This window comes from Agelaius tricolor, unplaced genomic scaffold (assembly GCF_023055355.1).
Source record: "Agelaius tricolor isolate 1412-34295 unplaced genomic scaffold, bAgeTri1.0.p SCAF_8, whole genome shotgun sequence".
Lineage (NCBI taxonomy): Eukaryota > Metazoa > Chordata > Aves > Passeriformes > Icteridae > Agelaius > Agelaius tricolor.
Window position 1 is genome coordinate 41,146,215 of NW_027269268.1, and position 24,199 is coordinate 41,170,413.

A 24,199-nucleotide genomic window follows, 5' to 3' on the forward strand; every position below is an offset into this window, starting at 1 on the left:
AGTCAACATTGGCTTCTTGAAAAGTAACACTGCCATAATGGGAGGCTTTCAAAAGCATTGGAAAGTTGACTAGATCCCTTGACTACTCATTTCTGACAGTCCTGAAATTCTTAAAAATTAAAAAAACCATGCAGGGATTTTTTGTGTTACTTAACTGTCTTTTTAAATGCATTCACCATTTGACATTATTACCCAGGTTTTGTTGCTAAGAAGCTAAAAGGCTGCATTTTTAGTCTTTTATTTGATGCTATAAAGCTAGTGAAAGAATCTAACCTCTGGCTTTCCTCCTGACAAGGATCTTCACTCCAACCAGCAGCTTCTGATTTGTCTGGAACTGAAGAATCCAATATTGATCTAACAGTTATGCAGCGTTCATACCGTTCCAACATTCTTTTGATCTTTTCTTTAGATACACCATGAATGTTTCTCCTATGAATTGAAAATAAACAAATATAAAGCCATTTCAAATTTCTGTATTACAATGACAAAGGAGAATAATTTAATAGATTTACAGCAAGACTAACCAAAGAATTCAGGGAGCCAGATGAAAAGCTGTGAGACAGCAATTCTTTCTGTATCAGTGCACTAAGGCATTGCAAAGAGGGCACATCAGACAAATTGCTGCTCCACTTTTCCACCCCATCTGGTCTCCCTGTACTGCAGTTAGTTGGATGTTTTGCATAATACTAAAATCTAAAACTGTACTAATAATGCATCTTCCTCAAATAAGTTTCAGAAAACACACTATATCAGATCCTGACAGTGATGCAGGATACCAAACTGGGTACAGAAGACTTCTGAATTCAGTCTTCTTTCCTTGGTTTTGCTAAACAAAGAACTCGTTGAGCCTTGAAGAAAACCTATTCCCCTATTATTCTGGACACCCTTTGGCCAGAAATTTTCACTAACTCTGTTAAGCACCAATTAGCACTGTGTTCTGCTGCAGTGCCACCTAGAACAAGTGAATCTTGCAAGGATAGTAAAAGAGAAATTGAAAATACAGAAGAAAAAGTTTAACTTTTATTTTAAAAAGGAAAATAATCTACCTTACCTCACTTTAAAAGCAGCGAACCTTAAGCTAATCATGCATTCAGATGACAACATATACTATAAAATCAGAAAAGAACTTCTGTTGGAAGGGACCTCTGGAAGTCCCATACTTCAGTCTCCTACTCAGAGAAAGTACAGCTAGATCAGGTTGCCCAGAGCTTTTTGGCTGATTTTGAATATCCGAAATGACTGAAAGTCTATAAACTCTATGGGCAAACTCTTTCAGTACCTAACCACCTTTAAAATAAATGTTGGGCTTTTTTTTAATGTAATGGAGAGTTCCAACTTGATGATGTTTCGTTTGTCCTATCCCTGCACAACTCTTTTTAGTCTTCTCTATAATGTTTCAAAAGGTAGCTGAAAGCAACACAATTATTCTTCTTCAATTATCTCTGCTTAAGGCTGAATAAACTACTCTTGCTCAGTTCCATATCACCTGTGAATTTGCTAAGAGTGCACCCTGTCCCAGCATCCAAGTCATAAAAATGACATTAAAGAGCTGCAGTCCCTCCCCAGAGGGACATAGGCCTTCACTTTGCTCACACAACATTTGAACCTGGCATCTAGCCAATTTTCTCATTATATTTTCTTATGTTTTATTATTCACTTACATAGGGTTTATGTCTTGCTGATTTCAGCCCTAAGTAATAGAAAGTCCTGCTAAAGAAGAGGTAAGCAACAATGATGATGCACCTAAGAGGTTTGTGCCTCTTAGGCCACGAGGTGCTGACTGCCCTAAATTCAATGACAGCAGAAACACTTCAACTAAAGCAATAGACCAGGATGCAAAAACAGACCCAACCTGACATAATTTTTGCAACCTCAGTGACCCAAAGGAACAGCCACTATACCTTACATGCCAAGAACTCTAATAATGAAAACATCACAGTGTCTATTGCTAACAGTACCTTTTGCATGTAACTGAAGTGACAGAAGATCTTATAATACATATATTAAAAATTCCACAAAATATCATTAAAAAGCTACTTATTATCACAAAAATTTTGACAGATACCTTGCTACTTCACTAGCCATTGTACTAAACGACACCTTTTTCAAAATCATAGCTTGTACTGTGCAGTATGTTTTATTTTCCTTTACATTCTTACCTTTCAAGTTCTTTTGGTTTAAACTTCCACCAAGTGTCTGGTTCTCGGAACATTACTTTGTATTTGAACTGCTGAGCCTGAATAAAGATATATAATATAAAACAGAACATGCCACATCACCCATTTCTTATTTCTATGACAAAGCACACTATATGCATAGCTTGCATACCTATGGAATAAAACATTTGGAATAAACGTTTTTGTTCAGTGTTGCACTTTGGTTTATATAAACTGAGATTTTTAAAAAAAACATTTATGTATCTCTTACCATAAAATTAAATGTGTGCTATAAAATTAAATGTGTGCCATGATGTGTCTTCTGAGACAACATTGCAAAACATCATCTCTTTCTAGATACAGCATACACACTTCTACACAGCCTCTCCAAGACAGAGGAAAGAGCACAGCTTACATTCAGAGCTGACCAGATGTGAACCAGCTCCAAAACAAGCAATTCAGTTATATTAGCACAGCTATTGTGGACAGCCTTCCTGCCACATGGGAAACTTGACCAAGCTGCAAGTAAATGGTTTCTATATAGTTCAGTCTCATCATGACAGAAAAGGAACCTAAAGTCTAATCAGGAGAAACACTGCAAGTACTGTGCTGTTTCTCCCCATTCCTGTTTTCAGAAAAAATTCTTTTCACTGTACCAAACACTGCACTTCTGTGAGAACTCTTGTTGCATCTCAATTTCAGCAAACAGCAAAATGAAAGACATAACTTAGAAAAGAACTGCTAATCTGACAGTTGCTAATAAATGCAAGAATAATAAAATAAACATTTTATTAACAAAAATTATGTGTGTCAAAGTCTCACTGTTCATTAATCCATTAGCACATGCAGCACATGTAAGGTATCTGCTCAAAAGCTGTCAATTTTATGTACTACACTCTCAGCTGTGTTTCTGTAACAGGCAAGGAGAAATCCCAGACCACATTATAATACTTTTTTGCACTGTATTATTTCAGTTAATCAGAACCAATTTGATAAAATAATGTTGTTCTAACTACCAACCAATATGGTTAATGATCAAGAGCAAAATACACTCTAGACTCTAAAAGTGTTGGTATCCATTTAAAAACTATTAAGTGAAAAGGTGGGATCACTTCAACAAAAAGTATTAAGTAAATCTGCATAACTACAAGCAAGCTAGCAATATTTGGTAACTCTAGCCTCCAACTGGTATCTGGCTCTATGTTATATTTAGGATGGAACTGAGTTTTCAAGTTTTACAAAGCATCACACATCACTCACTCATTCATTACTGTTGATTGCATTTCTAAAGCAGCTTCTAATTTTACTGATCATATAAAAGAGGAACAAAATCCAGTTTCTTCAACATTTGCTTTTGGCCCCAAGAACAAAGCATTTGGCTTTGGCCTCTGGTAACTAGGCCAGGTTAATGCTCATATACCACATGACACATGACACTGAGTCATGCAACACAACATGACACTGAGCAATATGAGTCCATGCAACACTGGCTTTTTTACTCCAGACTTCCTTGTGGAATAGAAGCTAGACTGTGAAAGACACTCCCATTTGAAAACATACATTGTTGCTATGCTAGACAATAATCTCTTTTCACATTGGTCAAATTGTAATACTAACCAAAGCAACATAAGGCTTCATCTCCCACGCTTGTATGTTTGTGTTGTCAATTATTATAGGAGAGATTCGTATTTCAAACGCTTCTTTGGCTGAAAAATACACATGTACAAAACAAGGTAATACAGTTAATTTCATTACAATAGGATGAACATATTAATACTCATTCTCTAAGTTTGTTTTATTTTTATGTAGATAATCCATAATGATTAACCACTGTGTAAAGAACTCTTGCCATAGCTTGATCTGTTTCAAGGCCCTTTATTTCAGAAATCCCCCCTCACATGTAAAACTACTGAGATATGGCATTAGCTTTTGAATTAACATATGTATGATAATCAAGGAATGAAAATGCAGATGTAAAATGCATCAAGATGACTAATCAATCAGTAAATTAAACTAAAAAAACTACATGATCACCTTAAAGTGGACTTCTTTGTTGCATACAAAATTCTTGGCTTTATAACAGTCTTAAGATTAGTCCACTCTGTAAACTGTATAAAATATGAAAAACCAAAAGAATTATTGTAATTTAAATACACATTAATGAAATGTATAGAACCACTCACTTTGAGACACAGCACCATGTTTCTGTAGCCATGTTACAACATGTCTGAACAATCACAGTTCTTGCTGAATCCCACATTTATTATTTAATTTCTCCACTAGTAGAAATTTGATGGCAGAAAAGGAATCATGGTTCAAATTTAGCAAGTAAAAGCTTAAAAAGACTTGTTCTATGGTGAGTTTAGCACAGGTCACTGTCAAAAAACCCCCATCCAATTATGAAATGGGGAAAAATAATTTATTCTGTCTTGCTCTTTTAATTTTGTTTAAATTTGACAACAATTTTGTGTACAAGAGAAAAAAAAGATAACTAAGAGCAGGAAGATATCTGTGTATTATTTGTGCATTCGTTACGTACTGCATATGTATATTATAGATCATCTCAGAAGAAATAGTTCTGGGAGATGGTGTAGGTAACCACTCTAGAAATGGGACACCACCCAAAATATATACCATTATAAAATCTGAGGACAAAACATACCCTTGACAAAGACAGTGGCATTTCTACTTGCAAAACACACAATGAGCAGATGACTTCTGAGTTTGTGCTCATATTCTTTTTCCAAGGATATTAAAAAATACTTCTACAATGGGGTAAATGCTCGTCACATAACAAGCCAGGCAGATTTTTAAACAGCACACAAGATCTGAACTGTGAGCAAGCTAATCCCTTATTTATATCTCACCTCTTTTCCTGTTCCACTCATGTGCTTCCCCTAAGCAATCAGGATCATAATGGTATTGTCCATGTTTGTAAAAGTAATCATCAGTACTAAGAATGATTCCACCTGGGTTATCCTCAAGCAAATTCCTGTGAAAGATCAAGAAATAAACAGCTTTTTCCCCTTCTCCTCCCAAGCTGCAATGTCTACTACCATACATACTTTTTTTAGACTCTTGCACAAAACTAAAATTATTTGGAATGGAAGCAGCAGTAGGTAAGAGGAGAAAAAAAATCAACCTTCAAGCAAATATGATCTATAATAATTTCCCTCCCTTGTTTTTTCCAAAGGCTGAGGATTATCTAGGGGAGAGAGCTGATACAGTTTCCCTACATGTCTCTCATTTCAAAACATCAAGGGAGATATTTTTCCATCTACATGTAGTGACATACTTTCACACTGACAAATATCCTGTCTTAATTGCATCACATGTTTCAGGTGTCAGTCAAAAGGAGTCTTAGTTCAATCTAGGCTTTTAGAAAGTAAGAAAAGGAATCAAAAATTCCCCCCAAGAAGCTTAACATATACTACTTATACAATAAAAGTTACACAGTGAAAGGAGAATTTCTGCCTGTAAAGAGCTGGCATATTTCTATCAGTGTTATTTGATGAAAACACTCGAAATAAACTGGGACTGAAAGAATACAGCAGACCTAACACTACAGCAATGATGCTCTGCTGACAAACTCCTTTGCTCAGTGATAGAAGTTAAAGCTCATCATTCCTATTTCAATTTCCATTAGGAAAGGACCTGCAAGCAACTCTTCTTTCAGCCACTATTATTACCTATCATACTGCATGTACTGTGTAGCTTGCAATTAGGGTTTACACATTACTATTTACAAGTGTCAGAAAACTGTCTCTGCCTATGCCAAATCCTGTACATGATAAAGCAATTTTTTTTAGAAGCTCACAATATAAATGTTCTACCTTGCCAAATATGATTTTCCTGATCCTGGAACACCTCTGAGAAGAACAAGTACTTGACCTATTAGTTGCATCTTTTTTCTCATCATGTGACAAACACGTGGTTGCTGTGCTTGCGGGAGGTTCAATTTTGAGTTTCTATCTTGATTTCCCCATACCTTCAGAGAAGAGCTGCCATCCCAGGCATTTGAAACCACTGGGGAGGAAAGAAAAGGTCCTTTTTCCGAAGTTCTACAGTCAGAAATAGGTCTCCAGTGCCCTGGACTGGCAGCCACAGGAATTACAAAACTGTGACTTCCACTGGATGGATAAAACACAGGAGCCATGAGATTCCAGTGTTGTTGAGATTGATCTGATGGTGTAGGAAAATTTAAGTTATAACCCTGCTGAGTTTGCTGAGCATCTGCAGGTTTTTGTGTTTTGAAACTGGATGTTTCAGGAGAGATACACGCCTCTGGAAGAGAAGCACTCTGGTGGCTGCTAAAGGCAGTCACTGCATCTTCATGTTGTTCCAGGCATCTTGAATTAGGATCTTCAGAAACAGCTACTCCAAGTTCCACAAGTCTTTGGGAGGACCCACAAGAAGCAGCACTCACACTCCTTTGATCCGAAACAGTATCTTGTGTCTGATCAGAATTTTCACACGATATTTCTCCATTTGATAGTTTATATACTTCTGAAGCCACAGCATGTTGAACATGCATTTCCAACATATCAGAATCTTCCAGTGTCTCTGCAAAACTGTCTGATGCAGATAGTGAGCTTGTCTGGATGCTCAGCTGACTGACTGGTGGCTGGGAACAGCAGAAGTTTTCTAAAACCTCATTATTTGTCTCTGCTTGCTCTGGAAAAAGTAGGACATCGCAAACTGAATCAGGTTTTTCCCACTCAGGAAATTTGGTAAAACCCCCCTGTTCCATAGGGTGCTTGTGTACTATTTGGTCATTTGCAGAATTAGGCAATTCCTCATTCAAGCTGTAACTCTGAAAGGCATTTTCTAGTAGGGAATCCAGTTCTCCAGTCAGCTGCACATCAGGTGACAGGATCTTTTCTATTGCTGCTCCAGAAGAACTATGTGCTGCAGTACCTTCCCCCATTCCTTCATTTGCAGTAGATCTTTGCTGATTAACAAGAGGTAATGATGATGCTGCTAAATCAAAACTCAAGGTTTTTGAGAATGCTACTCCTTTGGCATGGGTGGACAGCTCTAGAAGATGATCCATAGCATCTTCTACTGTTGGGTAAGATAAACAGAATAAAGCATGGTCAACTAAGCAAACCCAAGCTGATGCACATGCAGTTTTTTACTTGAGGAAGCATTTATTACAACTAAAGAAACAACCAAAAGACAGTTCAGCAATTCACCTTTAAACATAGCTTCTGAAATTCCCTTGACCCATTTCTCATTAGAAGTAAAGGCAGAATTCAATACGGACATATTGAAAAATAACAACCTAATAAACTTAAAAATTACTATGGAAATATGTCTAAAAATTACAAATTTTAACTGGAAAAAATATCAGAGCTGGATGTTCAAATGGATACTTATTTCTAATCTCTCTCATACAGCTGAAATAGTGTAAAACGAACAAAAAACTCTACAAAGGATGAAAGAGCTAGCAGTATGCAAAGTACATTCATTATGGCCCACTTAAAAATGTCTTATCTGATATAATATACCCTGAAAAATCCAGTATCTGCATAAATTCTTTGTAAAGCCACTAAATTGAGTAGAGGGTGCCAGTGATCACCATGAACAAAATGAAAAGCAGGCACAAACATCATCTGAGCCCTAAAGCTAAGCTTCTGTTTTCCTAAAAGTGCAGCAAAAACTTTCAGCTCATTTAAGTATGACTCTGTCTGCATTCATTAAACAAAATCTTTGTCATCCTTCCAGCTTCTCTACTGTATGAAAACAACTTATTAGCACTCAAATATGCTAACTTTTCCATTTTTAAACTACTGTTTACAGTACAAGGCTATGAATTCTACATGTTTACTGCATTCTCCAATAAGCTTTAGATAAAACTGTATTATGGTAAATGTTGAATCTTATTAAGAGTTCGAAGCATGAATCTGTAATTCCATCGAATTCAATTTTTAAATGAACAACAATTATAACAGCACTCTCCCATTTGTTCTTAAGTTTTAAACTCTGTACAATTTAGGTAATAAAAACAGTGCTTTTAATGGTTACCTAGCTTTCATACATACAAAAAAATGTCCAAATCTGCTTTCTTTGCACATATTCTTACAATAATCTCAGTTAATCACATCTGATCATATGAATGCAAATTGATTAAAATGCTCCATATGTGGCTGTTTCCCCTGCACCTCATGCAGTACTTTTATCATAAACAAACAACCTTGCATATAGAGGAATTTTAAAACCACAGAAGATTGGGAGGGACTGGGCATAAATATGAAAATAGTCTGCCAGGAGAGTTGGGTATGTAGGTCAGCAGAATGTAGGGAAAGAAACCAGTTCCTGGCTTTAGTTCCAGCAAGGTTGCAGAGAACTAAACATGGCAAACAGAATTTATCCTGCAGAAACTAATCCCCAGTGGACACGACAAGATGACAGTGCAAAATAAATGTAAAACAAAAGCTCAGTTCAAGTATTTAAGGAAAAGCAAATGCTGCCAGGACCACATATGGCACACCATCAAAAAATTGTGATCTAGAACATAAAATACCCCAAGTACAGAAACAGCATTTTGCAGAATATGGCACAGAAACTAATTGGAAAAACCAGATTCTCCTCACAATTCCACCAGTGCCTGCTCTGTGTCACAGAACAATCCACTCCAAACAGTACCTCCATTTAAGGAGCACACTGCTCCATTTATCAGGCTCACAGAAACACTGTTAAAATTGGAGAATCTCACATGGTTGTAAAATTTCAAAACATTATTACTCACCTATTTATAAAAAGTTAAACTCACAAAAATGATTGCAACATCCACACCAACTTTTCTGGAGTTGCACCACTTAAGAGCTATCTGCACATAAAACAAAACTGTAATGTCAGCTGTATATTATTTACCTTTAAAGTCACATTCAGACAGAACCATATAAACCACACTAGGATCTAGGTCAGAAAACATCTCTGACATGCTGTTGAGGAGCTCTTCCTTATTGACATAACGCATTGCTTGTGCCACTAAGTGGCTTGGGTCCCCCTGGGATACAGCAACAGCAGCTCTGTCAGAATTGCCATTCCTCTGAGAAGGACTCCCACCAGTTTTCCTCTTCCGTGGCATTTTGTTTTCTAATACCCAGCGTGCTTTTTGTTTTGGTTTGTTCACACAGGGCTGACAGCACCAAGCTTAAAAATCACAAAAAAAGCTCTCCTAACTGGGATAGACTGAACAGAAGTTGCAGACCTGGAATTAAAAAAAAAAAAAACAAAACAGAAAAACTTTAATAAAATACATAATCACATTTCCATGTCTTCTACTTAAGTAGCTAAAAGATTAAAAATATACATAAGCATACAGGAAAGCATTTTCTAGATGTCTGCCTTTTTTCTTTTCAAATGGCTGACAGCTAGAGCAGCCTTATTTTCCAGTTAACTAGACACGCAATCTGCATCTGGAAGAAAGAAAAAATAGAATGTAGCTTAAAAGAGAAATCCAGAAAAGTAAAGTTTGCAATGCCAGGTGGCCAGTTCACAAATATTCCTCTGCTACTGAGGATCAGTTAACATTATGGAACATCTATATTCAGTTAACATTCAGAAACTACTCCTCTTATGAAAGTACTGGAAGATGTAAACATGTTACTAAATCTTTCAAGTCTTTCTTGACTTACCCCCACCCATATACTTTAAGAAAAAACAGGAATTCTTCAGTCTTCAAACACTGGCAGAGAGGTTGTGGAGTCTGCAACCCCACCATATTCTCAAAACCTGACCAAACAGCCCTGCTTGAACCAGGCTGTTTCAGGGCTTGGGTAATATGCTTCAGGCACTCCTGCTTAATGTGATTACTGGGTTGAACCAAGTGATATCCAGAAGTGCCTCACCTGGATGGAGTTTTTTTTTAATTGTTAAAAACACTTTACAACTGTATAAACCATAAAGCAAGAAGAGGCTTCTGCCCACCCCCCACACTTCTGCCATGAAGCCTTTGAACACATCTAGTTACATGACAGGATCTGTAATAACTGCAATTATTGCATTAATCTTGTATAGAAAAGCATTTATTAATAGAAATACAAGCACAAAGTACAGCATGGTCTCCCTTTTTTATTTATATCAGTATCAAAGCTCTGTTGAGTTCTTGTGATGACCATAATAAACTAATTTATATTTTTTACAAATAATTATTCAGAAGCAAACTTAGTAAGGCTCAGAAATCTGAAATTACAGCAAAGACTCACTATTTACCAATAACAATTACTGAGTAGGCCATAAAATACCTGTTTTTATATAAAACAGGTATTTTGCCAGTGATGACCAATTAATTCAACATGTGCAGATAAATCGATGACAGCACTTCCATTTTCACTTAGTCCTTCCTTCCTTGGATCACTGGCACACAAATGACAATGCCAAATTAGTGCCAGATTCAAACAGCACTGATCCATTATCCCCTATCAATCTCTTCCAACAACCAAGAGATTGAACATTTAGCAGAATGTTGACTGTTATGTTCTCAAGTCATAGAAAGTTATGAAAGCAAAACAGACAACTCTAGGATCCCAGGGGTTTCTATTATGTCTATATGGACTTTAGACAGACAAACCAGATGGATGTCTGAAACAATAACAAGGTCAAGGAAATCTGAAATGCAGGACAAGGAAAACAATACACAGGAAAAGGAAGAAGCAGACTTCCAAAAATAAAGGAGAAACCATAGAAAATACTAATTGGCCAGACTGAGCTGGGACAACTGCAGCTGGTTTTTTCATCACACTTTTTTTTGGTTCACCTCTCTGATTAGCCATCCTTACACCATTCTTCACTGTCATGAAGTATTCAACAATCACAAAAAAAGTTACAGCAGGTCTTGTTTTTCAAACTTCTGTATCTAATTGATTCATCCTCTAGCCAGTAGAAAAGGTTGTCCCTAACTTAAACAATGTTGCCCGTGCTAAAAAATGTAATTGTTCCTCAGTCAAAGAGGTTCACTGACAAAGGAAAGATCCTGCAAGGGAGAAAGTTATTCATGCACCTTGACATTACTGTGCAGCAATAGACTTTAAGCAGAACACTTCAAGTGTTGCCAGTGTTTGAATCCAGCTCTTTTATAATAATCAATCCTGTAAGGACATGCTGCTGAAAAACATACTCTGACTGCAATTCCTATTACACATAACATCTCAAGTATAGGAAAAGAAGCAAACAGGTAGTATTCAAGGGCAGGCAGAACACACAGAATAGAAGAAGAAAAATACTAAACTACTTTTTGAATCAAAAAGATTGCATTAGGAAACCATCAGCAGTAAAGAAAGTTTTTCGAGGTCATTACAAGGCCTTATTTTTTAAGCAAACAGACCAGAGAAGTATTCTAACTACTACTGAAGGTTTACTAGAAGCATTAAGCAGCATGAGAAACTTCTGGTTTAACTATGACCAAGTTCAAATGGCAAATAATTTATCAGTATTACTTCTCTTCATTTTTTAAGGACAGAGGAAGTCTGTCTCCTTGACACAACACAAGAGTCAAACAATATGAACAAAGCTGCCCAATTTGTATATATTTTTAAATTTCTCTGAATACTTTAGGGTAGTTAACTCCATACATATAAAAGAGATTGGCTTGGTTTTGGTTGGGTGGTGGTGGTGACAGCTTTTTAGTCTGCTTTACTTTTGGGGTTTTTGAACAATTTCTTAATTTCAAACTACATAAAATATTTATCATGCAATGTCCATGCAAACCTTGTGGCTTTTTTAAAAAAACACATGCACATATATACTTACAAGCTGGGACTGGAAAAAAAATTCCTATTTGTAATACATACTAAATAGCAATGGCACAGGACTTACATCATTAGCTTCACTGAGTTGCCCCACAGTGGATCCTTTCTCATCTTTCCAAAACCACCACTGATGGCACATTTAATAAAGATCTGCTGTTAAAAACTATAATGCACTCTTCTGTCAGGAAACCATACTTTCTAATATATAAATCAGATGTCAGCAGAAGTGGCTGCTTCCTCCTGACAAAGGAATAATCAGAATACAAATTAAAATTTGTATTTTTCTCACTTTAAGCAGTTTTAACACTGAGCAATACACTTAATAGGTTTGAGAAGATTAAGCACAACTAATAACTTAAATAAGTACCCAACATTTCAAGCTGAGCTCAACTGTAAGTTTTCCTAAGGCTAAGAACAGCTACCTGATTTCAGTTTTTAGATGACTTCTTATTTTAAAAAAGCTGACTTACATCAGGTAATGAAATAACATAGCAGAAGAATTAGCTAGAAATAAATGTAAGTTTCCTCACTTGCCATTCCACTTGGTCCTTCGCCACAGTTCTTAACCATCTTGAAAAGGTCTACATATCCATGCTGGTGAAGACTAGATTCATTCCACCATGTGGGAAATTAGGCAAGTAAAATCTGGCACATCAAAATAAGATTATGTTACTTACACAGCTTATTTGTAAAGTCTTACTAATGCTAAAGAACTGCACTTCGGTTCATCAAAGCATCTGCCAACTCCTAATCCATTGTGTACATACCAAAGATGTTAGGTCTACTCAAAGTCTGACAATTCCAGTTTACATATTAGCCTAGAGCTTACTCCTCACAAGTCTTGTGCTTCCAAACAAATTTAAAAAAAAACCCAATCAGCAATAAAACCACCAAACAAAATAAAATAAAGAATAAACATCAAAACAAAAAAACCCAAACACACAAGAAAACACCAAAACCAAACTGAACATGTACACCTAAATTAGGTAAAGAATTAGAAACAACTATTCTGTCACATTCCTAACATGACAAGTTGATGGCCTAAATACTCTTCACAAGAAATGGAGATACCCATCTCACATTTTACATCTAACTTCATTCCACTGCTCCAAAGAATTAAAAACTGCTATCAAAACACACAAAGCACTTCACTTAAGTACAAACTTGATGAGAATCCAAATTTACAAAACAAAGGACATGTTGCAGACACAGAAAGTTATTCACTTCAACAAAGTGGCTTCAGAAAAACCATACCAGGAAAAGCTGAAAAGCCATTCAATTATTTTACAGAACACCCTTTCAACAAAGGTAATTTCCACATTTGTTCATTTGCACTTTGAGGTTTCCTGAGTGGAGAAAAACTATTAAGTATTTAAATACAAGCACAAGAGGAAAAGCAGCCAATGAAATCAAACTGACAGCAATTCATTTTGCTTTCTAGTATTTATAAAATAAGATGATTTTCTTTTTTGGCCAAAAGCCACCCTTCTAAAAACCAGAAGGTAAAAAGGAAAGAAAAAACCAGGAAATGCCTTCCAGCAGATTTTTCTCAGTGAGTGTAGGAGTAGCAAAGTTGGTTTGGGAGCCTTTTGCTGTCTTCCATTTCTGCCAGCAGTCAGCAAGGGAATAGGCCACTTCATTATTGAATGTGAAAATCTGTACCCAGCTAAAGACAGTGCTTCTGGAAACACTTCAAGGATCTTTTCTACTCTCTCCTTCTTCCACCCTGTGTTATTCCTACTGGTTGTTCCAAGGTCCTGTTCCACAGTTTTAACAAAGGTCCTCCTTTGTCATATCAAGTTCTGTCAGAGTGCAATACACCAACAAATAGGTCTAATTCCTAACTAACTTACACACACCTGCTTTATGCAATCTGTTCTGCTAGGATTTTTTTCCACTTTTGTGATCTTTAAGTCTGTCCCAGGTCAGACAGATTCTTTTGAAGCTGCTGCAAAAAAAAAAGTATTCCTTTGAGAACAAAACAAAAGCTTCATCCAACTACACACAAAGTTCAAGAGTACAAAACCAGCACAAACTCAACTGAAGTAGATGCTTATGAAGCAAACACAACCTGCAGGAAGAACAGAGCCATGTTTCCTAGGAAGGACTCAAAAACTCTTCTGCACATGCCATGTCATGAGAAGTCAACCTGCAGTGGAAGTCACCAAGTATTTCACAGGTGACAGAAGCTGTGGAACCCCACATTGTGCAGTTTCCTTTCAAGACACAAAGCTTCTCTTGCTGGAGCCCTTCCATAGAGCTCCCAGAAAGGGACAGTCAAATCTGCTGGATGTACATGATTAAAGCAGTGATGTAGGAGGAGGAAAGCCACCAGTGAGTGTGTTCTCCACCACCAGGCCTGCTTGAAAGGAACTTCCTTTTGCTGTGTGCTGAAGGACAAAACTTGGATTTGGGCAAAAAAATGCAAGTGGCCTTGGTATTACGAAGAGTATAGAAATGCAGCATGACAAACTAAAAAAAACCAAAACCAACCAGTTATTCTCCTTGTTTAGGAGGAGAAGGTTGTTGCTTGGGTTTTTTTGGTTTTGAGTTTGTGGAGTTTTTCGTGTGGAAAATAGTAAAGAGTATCTGCAAAATGTCTTTCCACTTCTAGGGACATTTAGAGATATTTGATCCTTTTATAGCTTCCCTTCTATGTCCTTCTCCCATACAGCTCACAGCCCTCTAAAGCATGCTGAAGAAAGGGTTTCCCATGGCAAATCTGGCTTTGAGGGGAGACCTTCCAGGATGCTGAGCTCTTGGGCTACCTGGGCTGTCCCCAGCGCACACTCTACACAGCCCAGCTGTGTTACTGTGACCCCTGCCCAATCTCTGAAGTGATGCTGCAGGCTCAAACAAAGATGAATCTTGTGGTAATGCTGGTGCTTCTGCAATTCCACACGTGACATCAGTACTACTGCTTAAGATTTTATTCCAACTCCCCACTACAAGTCAGAGAGGATTTGGAAAGAGGAAAGAGAACTCCAGAAGTCCTGGAGCTGCAACTTGCCCACATCATGCTTCCAGAGACTATTCAAAACTCAGCCTTACTCAGTTCTGACAGGCAATATGACTGAGAGCTAATTAATGCCCTACTGGCATTCTTACAGTAGCAGAGCCTCTGTGAGAAAAACTAAGGCAGCAACCTCTTAAAAGTCAAGGATTATTTTTTTAATGGAGTTGTTCTGCATGTAAATTTAGCTCTATAAACATTCCTGAAATAGTAATTTGACTGTGTCAGCCACTTAGCATAGATTACAAAGTACACAGGCAGGAGTAAAAGACTAGAGACTGCACAACACCTGAGACCTAAAATCCCCCAAAGCCCCATATGTAACATTTTTATATTCCCTCTATATCAGTGGCTTCCCCAGATGAAAAGCATTAACACTAATACAAAAGAGGAAGAGGATTAAAAAAAAAAAGTGTAAACAAGGCAACAAGAAATAGAGAGCAACTCCATAGCTAAAACAAAAGAAAAACCAAGAGACAGTAAGAAAAAGCCTGTATTTATTGAAAAATAAAATACAGGATTTTAACACGTGCTTTGATGCTGTTAAATTTTCCTCGCCAGTTTCCTTCACACAGTCTACGGGAACCCAAACTGCACACACGTGCTGCACCATGTGACACAAGCAAGCCCTGTCCCAGCCAGGGTGACTGTGCTGGGAAGAACGAGGGTTAAAACTTTCAACCTTACAAACGCATACCATGCTTAACTTTTTCTGCCTTTCTTTAATTTTCTCCATTTGTATTTAAGCCTTTGGCTCTCAAATCTCAACTAGAGATGGGTTATCTAAAACTTTCACTATTTTTGGAAGAGTGAAAAAAGTTACTCTCAACTTTTCACTGTAAGGTTCTCCTACAGGACTAAGATGCAGACTAAACTTTGTCAATGCATTGTATAAAACAGCATATAAGTCTCTCCTAACAGTCACGCTGTCCTCAGTCTTCCAGTACATGAGTTAAGAGAAGTACTGGTAAATATGTTTTGGTTTTTTTTTCCTCGCTTTTGAAGCCAGGCTCCTCCAAAGTCCCAGTGACCTTATGGTACTTGACCAGCAAAACTGCAAATCCTGTCCAAAGCACGGAGAGATACTATGCTACAAAGGTCACAAACAATCTCACGATAAAGACGTCTCAGCGGTTCTCGACCGTAAGAATGAACAAGCCCTTAAAGAGTACTCAGAATCCTTTGATTTCATTTTGAACGGGGTGAATTTATCTTCGCGACACGAAGTTCACCAGCACCCCGCACTGCTTGCTGCGGGGCGGGCGGCCGAAGCCTTCCCACCGGCTGGCCGGCCCTGACCCTTCCTTCAGCGGCCACAGCTGCCGGCAGAGCAGCAGTCGGGATTATGCAGAAGGCCGGGCAATTCGGTGACGGGCGGAGGGGGCCAGGCCGCCGGCACCACGGCGCTCACCACAGCGGCGGGGAGCGCCGAGGCCGCACGAAGGCCCCGGGGAGAGCAGGCCCGAGCGGCAGCCCCAGCCCGGCGGCGGAAGGGCCGCCCGCGACCACACTGCCACTACCGCGGCCGCTTCTCGGCGGCGACGACCCGCGCCCACAGCCCGGCCGCGGGCGGGCGATCAAGCTGCGCCGCCCCCGCCCCGCTGCCTCCCCTCCCACCCGCAGGCAACTCCTCTGCCGTGACGCCGGGGACGGGTCCCCCGGGCCCGCCGCCATACGGGACGCGTCGCGGGGGCCGCCCGCTTCCCGCCCCCGGGAGACCGCGGCGAACAGCTCCACGCCCTATCGGGAGCGGGGGGAGGGCGAAGCTCCTCCCCGGTCCCGCTGCCAGACCCCGCCGGTCGTTACCTCGCTCGGCTCAGCTCGCTCGCTGCCGCCGGCGGCGGGCGCGGGGCTGCGGCCGCGGGAAGGGGAGGCTCGGGCGGGGCGTGCGCCGCGGGGACACAGCGCCGCTCCCCGGCCGCCCGGGGAAGCGCAGCCCGGGAGGAGGCGCCGCGCCGCCCCCGCCCCTTCCCCTGCCCGCCCGGGCCCGCGGTGCCGCCCCGGCCGGCTGAGGGCTGAGGGCCGCTCCGCGCCGCAAGCCGGCTGGGAAAGCTGCGTGGGAGGGACGGCAGAGCTGCGCGGTGAGAGCCGCGCTGCTAGGTACGGTGCTACGGGGGTGAGTTCAGCAACGGCGGGGGATCGCCGGCAGCTAGCGCGGTGACATCTCTCAGCCGTGTAGTGACAGGTTTCACACTTGTAACAAAAAGCGTGAGTGTTTAGTTTCTGCTGCCGCTGCCCAGTTTTACTAAAATTTTTAACGTTGAGGATATCTCCCACAGTCTGGAATGACGCCGTGGGTCTGCAGGCTCATACTGAAGGGGAAATGGCAGAGGAGAATGAGTTTTTAAGGAAGCTGAGGAGTATCGGTGGGGTCTGACATCAGTGATTGCTGTGGAAGCTACGAGCTGCAACAGAATAGAGAAACAGCTGATTAGGAGGAGAGGGCTTCATTGTCTACAGCAAGCAATGGACACTTGATGGAGATGGACAGTGGAGGATTATGGAAGGATGAAAGAAAAGAGATGTGCTCTGATGGACTGAAATGATGATAAGTAGCCCTAAATTAGAACTGTTGTGAAGTCACCATGAAAGGAACTAAGTGAACAAGAGTTTTGAATTTATCAGCACGTGTTCATACGCAAAGTGCAAAAGGGTTTTAGGGGCAGAGCTCCTAAAATAAAATTATTTTTAAAACAAAACCAAACAAACCGCCAAACAACACTCAAGATGAGAAGATTTTACTGGGAGAACTTTTCTGTAGTTTTTATAGAAGTTCATTGATTTGAGAAATTTCACTGTCACCAAATGGGCTTTAAAATATAGTTGGAAAATTACATATGAAGTTTACCCATTACTGATGTCTGAGAATAGGACTTCATTACATTGCCATAGGCATCCTCGTCGGCTCTGTCTCCCTGCCTATCCCAGCAAGGTAATAGGCAGGGTCTCCACTACTTGGTGCTTGTACATCCAGTTTTCCGGGGATGGATTCCTGTGCCCATTGTCTTGAAGTACCTCCCTGCCATCTGCATGCGGCCGCCTCCCATCAGGGCACAATGCCTCAGGAGGACATTGCTGGAGGTGTCCCACTGTGATCTTCCTAGGGAACAGAAACAGGACACTCCTGTGAAAGGAGAGAAGCATTTTCCCTCCCAACGGGGTGTCACGACCCACTTGCTAGGGTGCTTCATGTTCTTTAGAAATTCTCATCACGCTGAACAAATACACCAATCCAGGTGTCAGGGAACTTTTATGTCCTATTGTATCATCATCTTAACTCCAGCAATCCAGCTATTTAGTCTCAAAAGTGTTGATTAACAAGCCCTTAACTTTTACAACTAAGTTCAACAAGCTTCCAACTCACACAACAAACTTCAAGTCTTGGAAGTGTTGGCTAACAAGCTCACAATTTAATATGCTCCCAATACTAACAACATTTCAGGTTCCCTAGTGGTCTGGATCAAGGGTAAGAGAGGAGGAAGAGACAGACCAATCCACTTTCTTTTACAGTTTATCTGGTGCGCATGTGTTATATAAAACAGATTTTTGCACTCTTTTGTCCATGCATGCAATACTAAGCCCTTTAGAGCCCTCCAGGAAATGAGGTCTGTGGGGATCCTGGAGCCCCTTGTAGTGAGGTGCCTTGCAGTGGGGGACTCAACCCCTGCCTTGATGCAGGCGCACTGAGCATGAGTCTCAAGGCAGCAAAGAAAGCTGGCTTCATACAGCACTGCCCCAGCTCCACAGGACCCTCTTACAGTCACAACTTTCCTGTCACAGCAGTCAGAACATGCTTATGTGCTTATGCCTGGTTCTCCATGAGGAGAGTAAGGTCGTCTCCCAAGCAGCAGATCGATCCCTCATGGTGTGATTCATCCCATTCAAAGAAAGTGGCATCCCTGAGCCTCATTTGTCCTTTATTTCCCTTCAAACAGGGAAACATGGAAGATGTGGCCTTCAGAGGACTACTAAAGATCTGCTTATTTAGCACCTAATCTTAGATGCTTCACAAGAAAGACCAAGAAGTCACAGCCAGCTTTGTGTCTCATCACAGGTACTCCCACTTCTGGTTCCTTAATGGCCTGCTGGAGAGCCTCCTTCTGCCACCAGCACCCAACTGTTTCCATTATAGATGTAACTTTTAATTTTAATGCAAATAATGAATAAGTAAGTGCAAAAGATAATATTTGGTTTTAGGGTGAACTATGTACACATGGGTAGCTCAGCAAAACTGCAGAAGGCTGCTTGGGGTAATTTGTCTAAAGCTTGTAGGGATCACAATCTCAAAGTGCTGGCTATTTAGTAGCACAACAACAGAGGTTTTTTATGTGGTATTTCTCAATATATGTATTTCTCAATAAAAGTAATGTAAGAAAATTTGAAATTCATATTCAAAATATTTAATATTTTGGGAAATAAATTGATTTAGGCATTGCTAGTTTGCCTGTGACTTTGCCATTTCAGTACTTATCTTGTAGATACATAGTGTGCAATATTTAAATAAACAAGGACAAACATTTACACTTCTAATACAATACATAAAGCCTATGTCATCCAGAGGATGTGCTCGTAAATCTCAAAAAGGCTGTCTCTTGCCATGACTCACAAAAGCAAAATAAATAATTATTCAATACACTGCCATTGTACGTGTCAAAAAATCTGGAGGAAAATTTGCCTTGATTGGAACTTGTGTGTGTGTGATGTCAAGTGACAGTTTCATGCATGTCCTGGGAGCTGTTTCCTTACTTCATGTGTTCAGTGTCTGGACAAGTATCAGAAACAAAATCGTTTTTCTTCAAGGGCGTGATGCTGGTAATGTGTTAATCATACGTTTGGAAAAATAGGTCATGTAAATTCCAGTGTAATGACTGCATCTTTATATTTTTAAGGTTGCCAAAAAAAGAGGGAGAGAGGTTTTCAGTATGCTCTAGTCTGATAGCCTCCATTAAACTGCACTGCTAGAGGGGTGTTGCTGCTGGCACTTGATGCATGAAACTATGCTGTTCTTTGCCAGTTGTACATATTACAGTATTTGACACCATGAAAATACCAGACTAATTTGGGCACTGGCAGATTTCTCACTGTCACAGTTAACACTGTAAATAGGAGGGATTTGATTTAAATAGGAAGGATTTTTGATTAGAAAATTATAATCACGTAATAGAGGCTCTTTCAAGTTTTGTGTCCTTCAAATTTTCACACAACTTTTTCAAACAACACCATAATCACCTGTTATATATGCTGTTGGTTTGGGTTGGGTTTTTTTTTCCATTCCTTTGCCTCTCCTTATGTCTGCACTTGGCTTGTTTTTACTTGGAGCGGCTTGAACATACAGCATGTAATCTGTGCTGTTTGGCTAAAGTGTTTAGTCTAGTCTTCACTGAATACTTTAGCAATAGATTTCCATTTTAGTTTCTTTAGTGCTGCCTTCTTAAATAAAAATACTTTAGTATGTTTTTGCTTTTGTTATAAATCACAATAAAGTAGTAATATTACCAGAGTAGAGCCATAGAACAAGGAAATGTCAGTCGCTTATAATGTTTCTGATTATATACAGTCTACATCTACTCAGCAAATTGTGATTTCCTTTCTTCTACATTCAAAATGTCTTTATACTCAAAAAAAAAAATTAGGTTTTGATTTGCAAGAACAATTTGCAGCTAAACTTTTGGCTTGAAGAATGTACTGGTGTGGCAAGAAATACATGTTTAACTTTGCCAGTTTTAAAGACTTGTTATTACTTACAGTAACATGTTAAATATACAATTAAAAATACTGTAGGAAAAGGCCTGAGGAATAAGTGTGCATTAAAAATTAATGCCTGCTACAGTAAATCTGAAATAAGTTATCTTTTCAGGAGCTTAAGGTACAGTTTTTATCATTATTCAGAACTTTGCTTTGGACCATTAATATATCAAAGCCCTGAACTATCATAGGTTTTTCCTTCCTCAGAAAGGAGAGATGAAAAGAGTCTTCATCTAGTTCCTGCAGAAACCATTTTCATAAAAATTGATCCAGTCCCACAATGCTGTAATCTTCTTCCTAAGGAATCTTCCACATTCCACTGCCAGCTTTAGGTTTCATTTACCATTGCAGAAACTAAAGAGTGTTAAAATTAAAGCTATCCTTCCCTGGTTTTTTTTAATCGATTTACCTTAATGCTGATTTAAGATGTTTAACTTGGCTTCTTGGAATGTCTCTGTCTCCTGTTAATATTCTTTTGATCCAAAAGATCCATGATCTTAGACTTTGTGTTCCTACAAAAGATAACTCTTCCCCTTTGCCAGAATGTGATTTCCAAAGTAGAAATTTAATTCCTTAAGGAAAAAAAAAAAGAAGGAAAAGTTTTATAAAAAGAAATGTGTGCAGAGTACCTCACATACCTGTCTCTTGTTCTCCACCCATCTCTAGATTTAAGTCAAATGCATAGTGAATGTTGATGTTTTATCTCCATTAAGAAATTCCCTATCTGGCTTCAGTACTTGCAGGATATTGATCTTCTGTTCCATATAGCAATCGATTGCAGAGTTAACTGAAGAAACAGGGAGGTATCACTGCAGTAATGTTAGTTATTTCACACATTCATTTTTTAATTCCAAATAGTGCAGATTTATTATATCTATATTAAAATAATGCCTCAATTCCCTCTATACAGGATTCTATTTCAGCTTTATTTTAAACAGGAAAAAACAGTATTTAGAAGCAGCAGAAATCTAGATCATTAAGGGAGGTTTTGCCCCATTGAAGACAATAGCAAAAATTCTGCTGATATCAATAGAATTGCATTTTTAAGTAAACAGGTCACGCCTATTCCAGTATTACCACTAATGAATACTAAAGAAATCACTTAGCAAATCAGGACTTTGGTTCACCTGTCCATCAGTAAATTATCAAAGGAATTTATAACATTACCAGTGAAGGTTAATAATTGCAAATTTTCAAATTCTTGTTTAAACACATGCTAAAGCAGCATATTACTAGTCTTCATTTAAAGTACCTGCACTTTAATGAGGTACTCCAGATATGTTGCAGAACAGAAATAAAATTTGCTCATTATACCTGTTATGCTAAACATCTCCAGAATATATGAACTATAAAGATGCTTGGTTTTTGGGGAAGGAGGTGCAGAGAGATAATGACAATAAAAGCTATTATCCAAGAACTGAAGGATTATACTTAATTGTATCTTCTCCGCAGGCATAGAGAATGAGGTCATGCTTATATAGCTGACAAAATCCTCACTGCTACAAGGACCTTCTGAATTTGGAATAAGCTCACACTACAGATTTGATTTGTGGTGAATCTGATTCCTGTATTGGATGTTCTCTGCTCTGCTGTTTTTATCAATCTGATATGTCAAATTCAATAGATACCAAAAATCCACCTTAATCTGTTTAAACTGCAGAAATGGAGAACAAACAATCCTTAATGCCACCTTGGCATATGATAAAAAGTAATAAGCTGACTTTGATTGTAACTGTCATATTTTTATTTGTTGAATACCACTTTATTTTTAAAAACTGCATTGATCCTATCCTATGGTAAATTTAATATCAGATATCTTAGAGATCTGCATATTTAAATGGCTTAAGAACAAGATTAGCAGTAAAATTGCATTTCTGTGTTATTTTTTTTAAATGATTTCATGTATATCACTGCAGGAATTAGACTTAACAGGAACAAAATGAATAATCATTGATGCTTCTGCAACCTCTACCATTCCCAAAATGTTTTGTTAAAAAACCAAAACAACAAAACCAGGAGGGATTCACTTAATACATCTTCATCAAACAAAATGCAACAGCTGCTTAACTATGCCATGCAATAACACAGAGTAGTTAATAGGCAGTTACTATCCATCTGAAATGGTAGGAGCTTTGTCAGCAGGGTGCTGTTATCTAAACTGGAATTTGACCAGGATGTGAAAGTTTACTTATTGTTTTTTACAAAACAATTATTTTCTGCTGATTTAGATAAAGGACACTTCACAGAACAGTATCATTAATGGTCTCCATTCATTCCTAAAGCCAGAGCTGTGAGAACAAAACTGCCCCAGAACAGAAAATCTCCAGGTTTCCAATCCACAAAGTGTCTGCCTTCAGGCAGTTGTTAAGAGGACAGGCACAGTTGCAGAAGAAATGTCACCGATTTTGAACTGGGCTAAAATATTCTATATTAAGACAGAACTAACATAATTCAAGAATTTGCAGTGACACTTCAGCATTTTATGTTCTTGGGCAGCTGAGCTTCTCCTGGGATATCTTACTAAGAGCCAAATCCCTAGCATAAGTGATAGCAACTGAATCCAAACAATTCCATGTTGGACTTTGTCTTCACTCAGGAAAACTTAGGGTAGAGGCAGAATGGAAAAGAAGCTTGTTTCATTTAGTTAGAACAATATCTCATTATATGTATTAGATGGTTAAAATAATCTTATGCTCCTACCTGCTTACCTTCCTCAAGATAGCATGTAATAACTACAAACTACCTTGTTCATATTAGGATTTTATCACTTTAAGGTACTCTAGATCTCCTAAACTAAATATTTTCCTTAGAGCAAAAGAGATGCATTTCCTCAAATATAATAATTCCCAAGTTTACTTAATGTACACATCATCCTGAGATGCAGAAATAAACACTTGGAAACAAACAATTTAAAATGTCAATTTGAAAGAAAAGGAAAAAAAAAACCCTATCTGTTATTATTTTCTTTCAATTTTGTAATACTATAAGTAAAATTTAGTTGATGTATTTTTGTATTTTATGGGTTTTTTGATATCAAGTTATCAGTCCATTTCACCTTACTAAATTTTGGGAAAAAAGTCATTACAACTCTTCTAAATAAAAACTAGTACTTTCATTCTACTGGAAATTTTGAGGTGTCTTGTTTGCTCTGATTCAGAAATTTTAAATGTTAAAATATTGGACCCTGTTGCAGGATGGAATTTCTAAGTAGATCTAATACTCAGTGCAAATCTGAATCTTAGGCAAGTTCCAATCATTTATTAATGTTACTCTAATGAAAAAATGCTTTTACCTGTCAAGACAGACTGTCCTCCATTGCCCATGCAATTCATTTACCAGAAGTTAATTGCTTGCCAATCACATGTGATTTAAGGACCTGTTTTCTTCACAGTGACTGACCTTCAATTAATGTAAAATTAAAACAATATAAAAATGTATTTTATTTCTCTCCCGAAATAGCTTAATAGAGGCCTTATTCTCAAGTACAGATATGTACAATACATGTCCTATTGAGACATGAATATTGTACA

At 38.6% G+C, this 24,199-nt stretch overlaps 1 protein-coding gene and 1 long non-coding RNA gene across 7 annotated transcripts in view; one reads left to right on the plus strand and one right to left on the minus strand.

Moving 5' to 3' along the window:
• The window catches only part of N4BP2 (NEDD4 binding protein 2), a 36,005-nt gene extending 19,176 nt beyond the window's left edge, over positions 1-16,829 (minus strand). For 2 of the 6 annotated variants that reach the window (XM_071432514.1, XM_071432516.1), the window contains exons 1-9: positions 16,731-16,829; positions 12,442-12,556; positions 11,979-12,151; positions 9,033-9,372; positions 5,990-7,220; positions 5,024-5,148; positions 3,774-3,862; positions 2,160-2,236; positions 274-429 (exon numbers count right to left, since the gene is read on the minus strand). In XM_071432514.1, coding sequence (XP_071288615.1) covers positions 274-429; positions 2,160-2,236; positions 3,774-3,862; positions 5,024-5,148; positions 5,990-7,220; positions 9,033-9,249 — 1,895 coding nt within the window. In that variant the 5' untranslated portion in view covers positions 9,250-9,372; positions 11,979-12,151; positions 12,442-12,556; positions 16,731-16,829. Of the gene's footprint in view, positions 1-273; positions 430-2,159; positions 2,237-3,773; positions 3,863-5,023; positions 5,149-5,989; positions 7,221-9,032; positions 9,373-9,484; positions 9,581-11,978; positions 12,152-12,441; positions 13,979-16,730 lie in introns of those variants that run through there. The other 4 variants (XM_071432512.1, XM_071432513.1, XM_071432510.1 and 1 more) reach the window with 4 other exon arrangements.
• A 76-nt stretch (positions 16,830-16,905) lies between these two features.
• On the plus strand, positions 16,906-23,796 carry LOC139592506 (uncharacterized). Its single transcript, XR_011680028.1, has 2 exons — positions 16,906-17,024; positions 17,204-23,796. It is a non-coding gene; the product is annotated as an uncharacterized lncRNA (long non-coding RNA).
• Positions 23,797-24,199: the final 403 nt, after the last annotated feature.